Source organism: Leptodactylus fuscus, chromosome 1 (genome assembly GCF_031893055.1).
Source record: "Leptodactylus fuscus isolate aLepFus1 chromosome 1, aLepFus1.hap2, whole genome shotgun sequence".
Taxonomy (NCBI): Eukaryota; Metazoa; Chordata; class Amphibia; order Anura; family Leptodactylidae; genus Leptodactylus; species Leptodactylus fuscus.
In genome coordinates, this window is record NC_134265.1 from 158,066,582 (window position 1) to 158,080,820 (window position 14,239).

The 14,239-nt window shown below is 44.5% G+C and overlaps 1 protein-coding gene across 1 annotated transcript in view; it reads right to left on the reverse strand.

The window, feature by feature from the left end:
• Positions 1 to 267: 267 nt before the first annotated feature.
• The window catches only part of AK3 (adenylate kinase 3), a 48,335-nt gene continuing 34,363 nt past the window's right edge, over positions 268 to 14,239 (reverse strand). Inside the window, exon 5 of the mRNA XM_075279185.1 lies at positions 268 to 514. Coding sequence (XP_075135286.1) covers positions 409 to 514 — 106 coding nt within the window. The 3' untranslated portion in view covers positions 268 to 408. The remainder of the gene's footprint in view (positions 515 to 14,239) is intronic.

Below are 14,239 nucleotides of genomic sequence, written 5' to 3' on the forward strand. Positions count from 1 at the left end.
TAAGACAGATTTTCTCTAACCATCTCAGTAGAGCCAATCTTTAAAAACACCACTAGATTACTTATATTTCCATATATGTTTAACTTTTAAAATGGCCTACAAAATTTAAATATGGTTATTTTCATGAGAAAGCTCCTAGAAAAACAAACATAGCAAAAGCTACTTTGGTGAAAAAGTAATAAAATCTTTCAAAAAATCATTTCCATTTTTCTCTTGGGTCTTTTCTTTAAAAAGTTTGTTTACTTCACTATTAAAAAAAAAAAAAAATTAAAAAAAATTAAAAGACGATCGTACAGGCCACAACAATTTTAAAAAGACAATAAAAAGCAGGCACATAAAAGTAGCCGCGTGAAGATAAAAGTGAAAAGCACTTGATTAAAATTGTTCATGTTCAGAGCTTGTCCAGGTTTAGTTTTGACTTGAATCAGGAAGCTTTGTTTGCAAGAATGAATGAACATGGGGCCAGATCTTGTTAGTCTCAGTTCCAGAAAATGTTTCCAAGACCCCTTTTTTCCTAGAAAGACCACAAAGAAGGATTATTCGTGAGCAGGGCCCTCACTCCTATTGTTCGATTAGTTAATTCTTTGTCACATTGTAATATCAAATATTGTCTATTTGAGTACCCTCTAAACCAGGGGTCCTCAAACTTTTTAAAACAGTGGGCCGGAGGCAGAGCAGGTCGCACAGACATCGGGAGCGGTGCCCTCCAATAGATAAAGTGAAGTGCGCTCCATGGCCTGGCCCGAGCTCCCCAGGAGCTTCATTATAAATGCACGCCTGCCGGCGTTGTCGGCGGGGCCAGACAGAAGTGCTTGGCGGGCCGCATGTGGCCTGCGGGCCGCAGTTTGAGGACCCCTGCTCTAAAGTGTTGCAGAATATGTTGGTGCTATATAATAGAATAAAAAAGTCATTATTATTACTGCACACAGTAAGATTTATTAATCTAGTATAACAGAAATGCTGAAGATGCTGATCTCAACCAATAACACTTATTTTATATTGTTTAACCTCTTCAAGACAGAGCCTTAGGGTGCATTCACACTGAGTAAACGCTAGCTTATTTTGAACGTAAAACACGTTCAGAATAAGTGGCGTCTAAAGCAGCTCCATTCATTTCTATGGGAGCGGGGATACGAGCGCTCCCCATAGAAATGAATGGGCTGCTTCTTTCACTCCGTGCAGTCCCATTGAAGTGAAACTCCCCATTCACTTCAATGGGACTGCACGGAGTGAAAGAAGCAGCCCATTCATTTCTATGGGGAGCGCTCGTATCCCCGCTCCCATAGAAATGAATGGAGCTGCTTTAGACGCCGCTTATTCTGAACGTGTTTTACGTTCAGAATAAGCTAGCGTTTACTCAGTGTGAATGCACCCTAAAAGTACCTAAATGACCAGGCCTCATTTTTCAAATCTGACATGTGTCACTTTATGTGGTAATAACTTTGAGATGCATTAACTTATCATGGTGATTCTGAGATTGTTTTCTCGTGACACATTGTACATCGTGTCAGTGATACATTTTGGTCAATATGTTTTGTCTTTTATTATGAAAAAAATAGGAAATTTGGTGAAAATTTTGAAAAAAATGCAGTTTTCAAACTTTGAAATTGCATGCCTTTCATGTAGAATGTCATACTACCCAAACTACTTCATAAATTTAATTTGCCATATCTCTGCTTTATATTGGCATCAAACTTTAATTGCCCTTTCATTTTTTTCAGATGTTATAAGGCTTAAAAGTCAAGCAGTAATTTTCCAAATTTGTAAGAATCTTTCCAGCACACATTTTTCAAGGGACCAGTTCAGTTTTGAAGGGGTCTAGAAAGGCCTCTCTAATAGAAACCCCCATAAATCACCCCATTCTAAAAACTACACTCCTGGAAGAATTCATAACTGTATTTAGGAAGTTTCTTAACCCTTTCAGCATTTCACGGCAATTAAAACAAAATAGAGGTCAAATTTACAATTTAAATTTTTTTTCACTAATATATTCATTTAACCCTAGAATTTACACATTCACAACGTGTTAAAGGAGAAAACGCATTCTAAATTCTATTAAGCAATTTCCCCCAAGCATGAAACTGTCCCATGTGAGAAAGTTAAATGATGTATGGGCACACTGTAGGGTCCAGAACAGAAGGAGCGCTATTTTGCAGGGCAGATTTTGCTGGAATCTGTTTCAGGCACCATGTCGCATTTGCAGAGCCCTTGAAGTGCCAGAACAGTGGAAACCCCTCCAAAATGACACCATTTTGAAAACTAGACCCCTCAAGGAATGTATCCAGGGGTATAGTGAGCACTTTGACCCTACGGGTGTTTCACAGATTTTTTTACCATTCAGACATGAAAATATAAAATTATTTTTTTTTCTGATATGTCACTTTAGCCCCCAAATTTCCATCTTCAAAAGGGAGTAAAGGAGAAATTGCAACCCACATTTTGCTACACAATTTCTACTGAATGCAACAATACCCCATATGTTCTGGTATACTGATATACGGACACATGGCAGCACTCAGAATGGAAAGAGCGCTAATTGGGTTTTGGAGGCCAGATTTTGCTGGAATCATGATCAAGCACCATGTTCCATTTGCAGTGCCCTCAAGGTGCCCAAATAGTAGAAACCTCCAAATTGTGACCCCATTTTAGAAACTAGACCCCGTGAGTTATTCATTGAGGGGTATAATGAATATTTTGACTCCATAGGTTTTGAAAAAATTTGCGTCAAACAAAAAATTTTCATATTTTTTACACAAAAGTGTCATTTTAAAGGCAGTTTTTTTCCCCATAATGCATGAAAATGAAGAGAAACACCCCAAAATAGATTACTCCATTTCTCCTGTGTTCAAAAATGTACACTTTGTGGCCTTAATCCTATGTACGGATGCACGTTAGGGCCCAAAAAGAAGGGAGCACCAACTGGATTTCAAAGACATAATTTTTGCTTCTAAATGTTTCAGGCCCATTGCGCATTCAAACAAGATTTGAGTTACCAAAACAATTGAAAACCCCCATAAATGACCCCATTTTATAAACTAGACCCCTTAAGGTATTCATTGAGGGGTACAATGAGTATTTTGACCCTATAGCCGTTTCACAGATTTTACTAACCTTGGGATGTGTAGGTTAAAAATTACTAAAATGTCCCTTTATCTCCAAAGTATTTATTTTTACAATGGGTTAAAAGAGAAAAAGCCCCCCACAGTTTGTTACACAATTTCTCCTGAACACGGCAATACCCCATATGTGGCCATAATCTGCTGTATGGGTACATGGTGGGGCTCAGAATGGAAAGAGCGCTATTTGGGTTTTGGAGAGCAGGTTTTGCTGGAATAGTTTTCAGGTGCTATGTCGCATTTGTTGAGCCCCTAAAGTATCAATACAATAGAAACCCCTCAAAAGTTACCCCATTTTAAAAACTACACCCATCAAAGAATGTATCAAGGCGTATTATCATTTTGAGCCTAAAAATTCTTCCCAAAAATTAATGTACAAAATGAAAATTGAAATTTTTAAAGAAATCAGCCATTTCAACGCCCAATACATTGCACCCACTTTGTGTTGTCAGAGACCTGCACTCCTAAAACTATTAAGGAGCCGTCCTGAGGGGCAAAAAATTATATACAGTCCTATGAAAAAGGTTGGGCACCCCTATTAATCTTAATCATTTTTAGTTCTAAATATTTTGGTGTTTGCAACAGCCATTTCAGTTTGATATATCTAATAACTGATGGACACAGTAATATTTCAGGATTGAAATGAGGTTTATTGTACTAACAGAAAATGCGCAATATGCATTAAACCAAAATTTGACCGTGCAAAAGTATGGGCACCCTTATCATTTTATTGATTTGAATACTCTTAACTACTTTTTACTGACTTACTGAAGCACAAAATTGGTTTTGTAACCTCAGTGAGCTTTGAACTTCATAGCCAGGTGTATCCAATCATGAGAAAAGGTATTTAAGGTGGCCAATTGCAAGTTGTTCTACTATTTGAATCTCCTCTGAAGAGTGGCATCATGGGCTACTCAAAACAACTCTCAAATGATCTGAAAACAAAGATTGTTCAACATAGTTGTTCAGCGGAAGGATACAAAAAGCTGTCTCAGAGATTTAACCCGTCAGTTTCCACTGTGAGGAACATAGTAAGGAAATGGAAGAGCACAGGGACAGTTCTTGTTAAGCCCAGAAGTGGCAGGCCAAGAAAAATATCAGAAAGGCAGAGAAGAAGAATGGTGAGAACAGTCAAGGACAATCCACAGACTACCTCCAAAGAGCTGCAGCATCATCTTGCTGCAGATGGTGTCACTGTGCATCGGTCAACTATACAGCGCACTTTGCACAAATAGAAGCTGTATGGGAGAGTGATGAGAAAGAAGCCGTTTCTGCACGTACGCCACAAATAGAGTTGCCTGAGGTATGAAAAAGCACATTTGGACAAGGCAGCTTCATTTTGGAAACAAAAATTGAGTTGTTTGGTTATAAAAAAAAGGCGTTATGCATGGCATCCAAAAAGAAACAGCATTCCAAGAAAAACACATGCTACCCACTGTAAAATTTGGTGGAGGTTCCATCATGCTTTGGGGCTGTGTGGCCAATGCCGGCATCGGGAATCTTGTTAAAGTTGAGGGTCGCATGGATTCCACTCAGTATCAGCAGATTCTTGAGAATAATGTTCAAGAATCAGTGATGAAGTTGAAGTTACGCCGGGGATGGATATTTCAGCAAGACAATGATCCAAAACACCGCTCCAAATCCTCAGGCATTCATGCAGAGGAACAATTACAATGTTCTGGAATGGCCATCCCAGTCCCCAGACCTGAATATCATTGAACATCTGTGGGATGATTTGAAGCGGGCTGTCCATGCTCGGCGACCATCTAACTTAACTGAACTTGAATTGTTTGTCCAAAATACCTTTATCCAGGATCCAGGAACTGATTAAAAGCTACAGGAAGCGACTAGAGGCTGTTATCTTTGCAAAAGGAGGATCTACTAAATATTAATGTCACTTTTCTGTTGAGGTGCCCATACTTTTGCACCGGTCAAATTTTGGTTTAATGCATATTGCGCATTTTCTGTTAGTACAATAAACCTAATTTCAATCCTGAAATATTACTGTGTCCATCAGTTATTAGATATATCAAACTGAAATGGCTGTTGCAAATACCAAAATATTTAGAACTAAAAATGATTAAGATTAATAGGGGTGCCCAAACTTTTTCATAGGACTGTATGTGGGTTGTAAACTGCTGCTTGGGCACAGAGCAGGTCTCAGAAGGGAAGGAGCACTGCGCTTTTTAGCTTTTGGGGTGCATATTTAGAGGAACCCTCTGGGCGCCATGTTGTTTTTGTAGAGCCCTGGAGGCAACAGTAAACTGGAATTCCCCAAGAAGTGACCCCATTTTGTAAGGGCATTTTTAGGGTCTCTGCAAATGTGACATGGTGTCCAAACACCAACAATCTAAATCTGCACTCCAAATGTACATATCGCTCCTTCACATCTGTGCCCTGCTGTGTACCCAAATGGCGGTTTATGCCCACATGTATGACACTGGTGTACCCCGGATAACGTACGTAATGCCATATGTGGGTAGAATCGGCTTTTTGGGCACAGCCGGGCACAGAAGGGAAGGAGCGCTATTTTGGTTTTTGGAGCACAGTTTGGTTTTAGGACACCATGCCACTTTTGCAAAGCCCCTGAATTGCCAATAAAGTGGAATCCGCAGACATGTCACCGCATTTTGGACACTACCCCACTGATGGGATTTATCCCGGGCACAACAGCTTTTAGAGCGTTCATCTCTGATACAAGTCAGGCACAAAATATTAGGCACTGAAATGTCGTATTCCTGGAAAAAATTATTTTTACCTTTCACAATCAGCTTCGTATTCATTTATGAATAATAAGTTATAGCAACACTTGGGGGTTAAAAATGCTCTCTGTACCCCTGGATGAATCCTTCAGGGGTGTAGTTTCCAAAATAAGGTCTCATATCAGGGGATTCCACTTTACGGGCATTTCAGCTCTGCAAAAGTGTCATGGCATCCAAAACCGCCCGTGCTCCAAAAACCAAACAACCCTTCTGTGTCCGGCTGTGCCCCTATATCAGTTTATACCCACATATGGCATTGCGTACGGTATCCGAGTACACCAGTGTCATACATGTGTCATACATGTGGCATAAACTGCAGTTTGGGCACACAGCAGGGCGCAGAAGGGAAGGAGCGTGATGCGGCTTTTGGAGTGCAGATTCAGATGTTTGGTATCTGGACGCCATGTCATGTTTGTAGAGCCTGTAAGGTACCAGAAAAGTGGATTCCCCAAAGGAGTGACCCCATTTTGAAAACTGCACCCCTCAAAGAATTTATCAGGGGGTCTGTCACGGGATGGTTAGAGTCTATACTATAGGCAATGTGTAATATATATTTCATGTGGAATGTATTCTCTAACCTGTTGTATACATCAATGTGTAGTTGGCTGATTAGGGTCTAGTGTGTTAGCACATTGTATGCAAATACCTCTAACTAGTGAGGACAATGGGTGGAGATAATCTGATCGGTGTCTCCAAGAAGATGTTGGACGGTGCATTGTCCATAGTAGACAGGGAGTCTGCTCTCCTTGGTATAGGTGAGGGGGGAAGGATCTGTGACTCAGCCCTTCCCACCCACAGATAGAGGAAGTAACAGTCTTAGTATATAGTTGTAGCTAGGAGTTAGTATGAGTTAGCCGGCCTGTGCACAGCTCTGTAGAGAGCCAGGATTTAGTTACAGGACCAAGGAACCAAAGCTATCATTGGATTGTGACTTCTGTGGACTTATTGTTATTACGGTTGATGTGACCGCCGCCGGCTACTAACTTTGTGGATTACAATAAATTGCTGTCGTCTCCCGACCTCTTGCGTCCGTGTTGATTCAAAAGACCTTCCGGAGGAAGACGTATACCTTTGCTCCGTGACAACTGGTTGGCAGCGGTGGGATCAACAGCGGACAGCGAGATGGACTACAGCAGCCCAGCGATTAATGGAGCCACAACCTCAGAATACAGGAACTGGACTATGGCAAGTCTACAAGTAAGGGCCCGGGAACTAAACCTGAGTTACCAGGGAAGAACGAAAGAGCAACTGATCGAGGCACTGGAGGAGATGACCCTGCAAAGCGACCATGAGGAGGGCTGCCCCCAGGAGACTGGAGAGATACAGAAGTGGCAGGTACAGACCCAAAAGAGCAGATGGGTTGTTTTGTATGAGGAGGAATTGGCAGTGCTGGGGCTAGGAGCAACTGCAGAGCAAAGGAGTAGAGCATTACAGAGGGCTCAGGAAACGGAGAAGGAGGAACAGAGAATGGCGCATGAAAAGGAAAGAATGGCGCATGAAATGCGAATGGCTGAGATAACTACGCGGAATTATAATCAAACGTCGACCCCCAGCCCAACAGTGAGAGAACCACCATATGTCTCCCATAAACACTTCAAGACCTTTGATGAAGCGGCTGGGGATGTTGATGGATATTTTCAGGACTTCGAACACCAGTGCCACCTGATGGAAGTCCCAGAGAAGGATTGGGTCCGGTATCTGGTGGGGCACCTACGAGATGGGGCTGTGGAAGCTCTCAGAGCCATGGACCCTAGTGATCAGCGGGACTATGAGGCCATTAAAAGAGCGGTGCAGAAGTATTATGCAGTCACTCCAGAGAACTACCGAGTTCAGTTCCGCTCTTTGCCTTACAATGGGGGAAGCTCCTTCCACATGTTCGCCCACAAGTTGAAGCAAGCATGCAAGCGCTGGCTAGAAGGAGAGGGGGCTGTCACAGTCGATAAGGTCCTCCAAGTCATACTTAAGGAACAGTTCTTTTCCCAGTGCCCTGCTGAGATCCGTGAGTGGGTGCTGGAACGGAACCCAGCCACAGTTGAGCAAGCTGCTTCCCTTGCAGATGAGGGCCTGACCATCAAGCCGCAGTGGAAGAGGTTGTTTGCAGAGGAGCGGAAAACTACCACAGTCCGCCAGACACCCTTCATCCAGCCACCCACCTTTCGTGTCCGGCCTCAGGATTACAATTCCCCCTCTACCCCTGCCCCAGCCCATCGGCCTCCAGCTATGAACAACCCTGTCCCTAGACAACGACCTACTGGAAGAATGCTAGAGCGCAGATGTTTTGGGTGCGGGCGGCCTGGACATTTGCAAGCTAGTTGCCCTGTTAACATGGGAGCACGGGCCACCGTGGCATCCCGGCCTATTCACTACCTGGGAACCACCCCTAGGACAGAAAGTTTGGCCCCATTTCCAGATGACTCCATGAATCACCCATCTGTTCCACCTCCAGGGGTCTATGGGATTCAGCCTTCCGCCACACATCCCGCAAACCTTCAGCGGAAGCACTTGCAGGAGGTCCTACTGGATGGCCGAACAGTTGTTGGATTCCGGGACTCGGGAGCTTTCCTAACGGTAGCGGACCCCCGAGTGGTTCGACCCGAGGCCCTAGAGGAGGGCCCTGGCCTTTCTATCGAGTTGGCAGGAGGTACTCGGAAACGTATTCCTAAAGCTACCGTGGAACTCGACTATGGTTATGGACCAAAACGATGCACAATTGGTGTGATGAGCGGGCTGCCGGCCGATGTTCTGTTAGGCAACGATGTTGGAAATCTACAGTGCCACTTTGTGGGAGCAGTGACCCGAAGCCAAGCTCAGAGAGACGCCAACATGGATCAACCGGATTTTCTGCCAGATGCCAGCCCTTCAACCCTACAACTTTACCATTCAGTACCGCCGAGGGAACCAACACCAGAACGCGGATGGGTTATTCCGGCAGGAGGACATATGAGCTATAGAGACTGATGTGCATTCCCCAATTTACCTGTGTAGGCCAATTGTGTCATGCACATGTTTTGAGAGGGGGAGGGGTTGTCACGGGATGGTTAGAGTCCGGCAATAGGCAATGTGTAATATATATTTCATGTGGAATGTATTCTCTAACCTGTTGTAAACATCAGTGTGTAGTTGGCTGATTAGGGTCTAGTGTGTTAGCACATTGTATGCAAATACCTCTAACCAGTGAGGACAATGGGTGGAGATAATCTGCTCAGTGTCTCCAAGAAGATGTTGGACTGTGCATTGTTCAAAAGAGACAGGGAGTCTGCTCTCCTTGGCATAGGTGAGGGGGGAAGGATCTGTGACTCAGCCCTTCCCACCCCCAGATATAGGAAGTAACAGTTTAGTATATAGATGTAGCTAGCAGTTAGTATGTGTTAGCCGGCCTGTGCACAGCTCTGTAGAGAGCCAGGATTTAGTTACAGGACCAAGGAGCCAAAGCTATCATTGGATTGTGACTTCTGTGGACTTATTGTTGTTACGGTTGATGTGACTGCCACCGGCTACTAACTTTGTGGATTACAATAAATTGCTGTTGTCTCCCGACCTCTTGCGTCCGTGTTGATTCAAGATATCCTCCGGAGGAAGACGTATACCTTTGCTCCGTGACAGGGTCTATTGAGTATTAGTATCCCAGACGTGACTGCACAGCGGATGGCGAAGAGGGAATATATAAGCTGTGCGGAGAACATTGCAAACACCAAATTCCCTACTATGTCCCAGTAGCTCCTATAATTAGGGGAGTCACTCTGGGGGTCATTTCTGGTGTCTGTTCCCTCATAAACTGTAAATCTGGGGTTGTCCCCTGATTTACACTCGCACAGCTTACCGTATTTTTCGGAACATAAGACGAACTTTTTTTCCCCAAAATTTTTTGGGAAAAGAAGGGTGCGTCTTATAGTCTGAAGGTGGCGCCTGGGATCCGCTGTAATAGAGAGGCGGAAGCCGGCAAGTGATAGACGCCAGGGCCTGAGACATCGCTGCGCTCCTCTGCCCTGCATGAAGCCAGCAGCGGGAGGAGTGATGCTATTCCGCTCCTCCGTGCCCCCGCTGCTGGCTTCATGCAGGGCAGAGGATCGTAGCGATGTCTCAGGCCCCGGCGTCTATCCCTCCCCGGCATCCGCCTCTCTAGTACAGCGGATGCCGGATCAGTATCCGTGGCCCCTTTTCCCCCGAACCTGTGCCTCCCCCGTACCTGTAAAGATGCAGGCCGGCTCCTGCGCGGCGATATCGCAGGAGCCGACCTGTTCGGGTGACAGCCGGGAGCCGAATGAGGCTCCCAGGCCTGTCACTGCTGTATTAGTATTGCGGCTGGTCTCTATGACCAGCCGCCGTAATACTAATATACAGAATGTCCCATAGACGGCAATACAGTGGTATTGCCGTCTATGGGACTTGCGATCAAGTGACCGCAGGTTCAAGCCCCCGGGGGGGGGAAATAAAATAGTAAAAAAAAAAAAAAAAAAAAAAAGCTTTAAAAATATGAAATAAATAAAAGTTCTAAATCACCTCCTGTTTTTTTTTCAATACAAGGTGATCTAAGCAATAGATATCCCCCAAAATGGTATAACTAAAAAGTACAGCTGGCCCCGCAAAAAAAACGCCCTATACATCCCCGTACAGCTGCAGGGTCACCTGTCAATGTGGCCTTGCAGCTGTTGCAAAACTACAACTCCCATATATTAAATATTTTACCAGTTTTTGCTTCAAAATTTTTTTTCCCTATTTTCCTCTTCTAAAACCTAGGTGCGTCTTATAGTTCGAAAAATACGGTATATATTCCCTTCCTGACGCAGCCAGTTGTGTTCTAATGATTTGGTGATTTTGGTTTTTTTTGTCTTCACATTACTAGATGCTATAAATTTCTATATTTTCTTGGTGACGCGGCCATATAAGGGCTTGTTGTTTGTGGGATGAGATGCATTTTGTAATTACACCATTTTTGGGTGCCTACAATTTATTGAATACATTTTATTAACTTTTTTTGCTGGATTTAAAAAAATAAATAAAATCAATTCTGGCATTGCGTTTTACCTTTTTAATTTTTCGCCCTGCAGTGTACCTTATAAGTAATATGTGACCTTTATTCTGCGGGTCGGTACGGTTACAGCATGCAGCGTACAGTATAAGTAACATGTAGCCTTTATTCTGCAGGTCGGTACGGTTACGGCGATACCTCATTTATATTTTTTTATGCGATACTAATTCTGCAGAACAAAAACACATTTGGGGACAAAATCAGTGATTTTTGCATCGCCATCTTCTGAGAGGCGTAACATTTTTATTTTTCGGTTGAGAGTGTTGTTTGAGGGCTTAGTTTTTGCGGGACAACCTGTGCTTTTTATCGGCACTGTTGTGGGGTGATTATGACTTTTTGATCACCTCTTATAGCATTTTTTTTTTTTTTTTTTTTTTTTTTTTTTTTAGGTGAGATGGCGAAAAAATCACTACTTCCGACGGGTTTTTTCCATTTTTTTTTCCGACATTCACCATGTTCATTAAATATTATTTCAGTTTTATTTTACAGATTGTTACGGACGCGGCGGTACCAGATATGCATTGTTTTTATTAATTTTTAGGTTTTTTTATATAATTCATTTTCTATTGAATAAAAATGAATTTTTGGGGCTTTATAACTTTAATAATTTTTTTCAAACAGTTTATTATTTATTTTTCACTTTTTTTTATGTGTCTCTTTTAGGACACTTGATTCTGCAATGATTTCATTGCAGAATCAATCAGGCTGGAGACACAGGCTGCACGTGTCTCCAGTCTGTAACAGGAAGCCAAGCGATGTAGACTAGAGATGAGCGAACACTAAAATGTTCGAGGTTCGAAATTCGATTCGAACAGCCGCTCAATGTTCGTGTGTTCGAACGGGTTTCGAACCCCATTATAGTCTATGGGGAACAGATACTCGTTAAGGGGGAAACCCAAATCCGTGTCTGGAGGGTCACCAAGTCCACTATGACACCCCAGGAAATGATGCCAACACCTCTGGAATGACACTGGGACAGCAGGGGAAGCATGTCTGGGGGCATCTAACACACCAAAGACCCTCTATTACCCCAACATCACAGCCTAACAACTACACACTTTACACACTCAATACCACCTCTCTGACAGTAGGAAAACACCTTGAAACATGTGTATTTGGCACTTGCAGTGAGGAGAGCTTGTCACCAGCAGTCAATTTGGCCCTTGTAGTAAGTTGAGGTTGGCACCAACATTTGTTTTGAAAATCAGGGTGGATTGAGCCTCTAACCAGCAGAGTTTGGGCAAATTCATGGTGGAGGGAGCCTCTAAAAACCCCAGTTTGGACCAATTCATGGTGGAGGGAGCCTCTAACCAGCCCAGTTTGGGCAAATTCATGGTGGAGGGAGCCTCTAAAAAACCCAGTTTGGACCAATTCATGGTGGAGGGAGCCTCTAACCAGCCCAGTTTGGGCAAATTCATGGTGGAGGGAGCCTCTAACCAGCCCAGTTTGGACCAATTAATGGTGGAGGGAGCCTCTAACCAGCCCAGTTTGGACCAATTAATGGTGGAGGGAGCCTCTAACCACCCCAGTTTGGACCAATTCATGGTGGAGGGAGCCTCTAAACAGCCCAGTTTGGGCAAATTCATGGTGGAGGGAGCCTCTAAAAAACCCAGTTTGGACCAATTCATGGTGGAGGGAGCCTCTAACCAGCCCAGTTTGGACCAATTAATGGTGGAGGGAGCCTCTAAACAGCCAAGTTTGGACCAATTCATGGTGGAGGGAGCCTCTAAAAACCCCAGTTTGGACCAATTCATGGTGGAGGGAGCCTCTAACCAGCCCAGTTTGGGCAAATTCATGGTGGAGGGAGCCTCTAAACAGCCCAGTTTGGGCAAATTCATGGTGGAGGGAGCCTCTAACCAGCCCAGTTTGGACCAATTAATGGTGGAGGGAGCCTCTAACCAGCCCAGTTTGGACCAATTAATGGTGGAGGGAGCCTCTAACCAGCCCAGTTTGGACCAATTCATGGTGGAGGGAGCCTCTAACCAGCCCAGTTTGGACCAATTCATGGTGGAGGGAGACTCTAAAAAACCCAGTTTGGACCAATTCATGGTGGAGGGAGCCTCTAAACAGCCCAGTTTGGGCAAATTCATGGTGGAGGGAGCCTCTAAAAAACCCAGTTTGGACCAATTCATGGTGGAGGGAGCCTCTAACCAGCCCAGTTTGGACCAATTAATGGTGGAGGGAGCCTCTAAACAGCCAAGTTTGGACCAATTCATGGTGGAGGGAGCCTCTAAAAACCCCAGTTTGGACCAATTCATGGTGGAGGGAGCCTCTAACCAGCCCAGTTTGGACCAATTAATGGTGGAGGGAGCCTCTAACCAGCCCAGTTTGGACCAATTAATGGTGGAGGGAGCCTCTAACCACCCCAGTTTGGACCAATTCATGGTGGAGGGAGCCTCTAAACAGCCAAGTTTGGACCAATTCATGGTGAAGGGAGCCTCTAAAAACCCGTTTGGACCAATTCATGGTGGAGGGAGCCTCTAACCAGCCCAGTTTGGGCAAATTCATGGTGGAGGGAGCCTCTAAACAGCCCAGTTTGGGCAAATTCATGGTGGAGGGAGCCTCTAACCAGCCCAGTTTGGACCAATTAATGGTGGAGGGAGCCTCTAACCAGCCCAGTTTGGACCAATTCATGGTGGAGGGAGCCTCTAACCACCCCAGTTTGGACCAATTCATGGTGGAGGGAGCCTCTAAACAGCCAAGTTTGGACCAATTCATGGTGGAGGGAGCCTCTAAAAACCCCAGTTTGGACCAATTCATGGTGGAGGGAGCCTCTAACCAGCCCAGTTTGGACCAATTAATGGTGGAGGGAGCCTCTAAACAGCCAAGTTTTTGGAAATTCATGGTGGAGGGAGCCTCTAACCAGCCCAGTTTGGACCAATTCATGGTGGAGGGAGCCTCTAAACAGCCCAGTTTGGGCAAATTCATGGTGGAGGGAGCCTCTAAAAAACCCAGTTTGGACCAATTCATGGTGGAGGGAGCCTCTAACCAGCCCAGTTTGGACCAATTAATGGTGGAGGGAGCCTCTAACCAGCCCAGTTTGGACCAATTAATGGTGGAGGGAGCCTCTAACCACCCCAGTTTGGACCAATTCATGGTGGAGGGAGCCTCTAAACAGCCAAGTTTGGACCAATTCATGGTGGAGGGAGACTCTAAAAACCCCAGTTTGGACCAATTCATGGTGGAGGGAGCCTCTAACCAGCCCAGTTTGGGCAAATTCATGGTGGAGGGAGCCTCTAAACAGCCCAGTTTGGGCAAATTCATGGTGGAGGGAGCCTCTAAAAAACCCAGTTTGGACCAATTCATGGTGGAGGGAGCCTCTAAACAGCCAA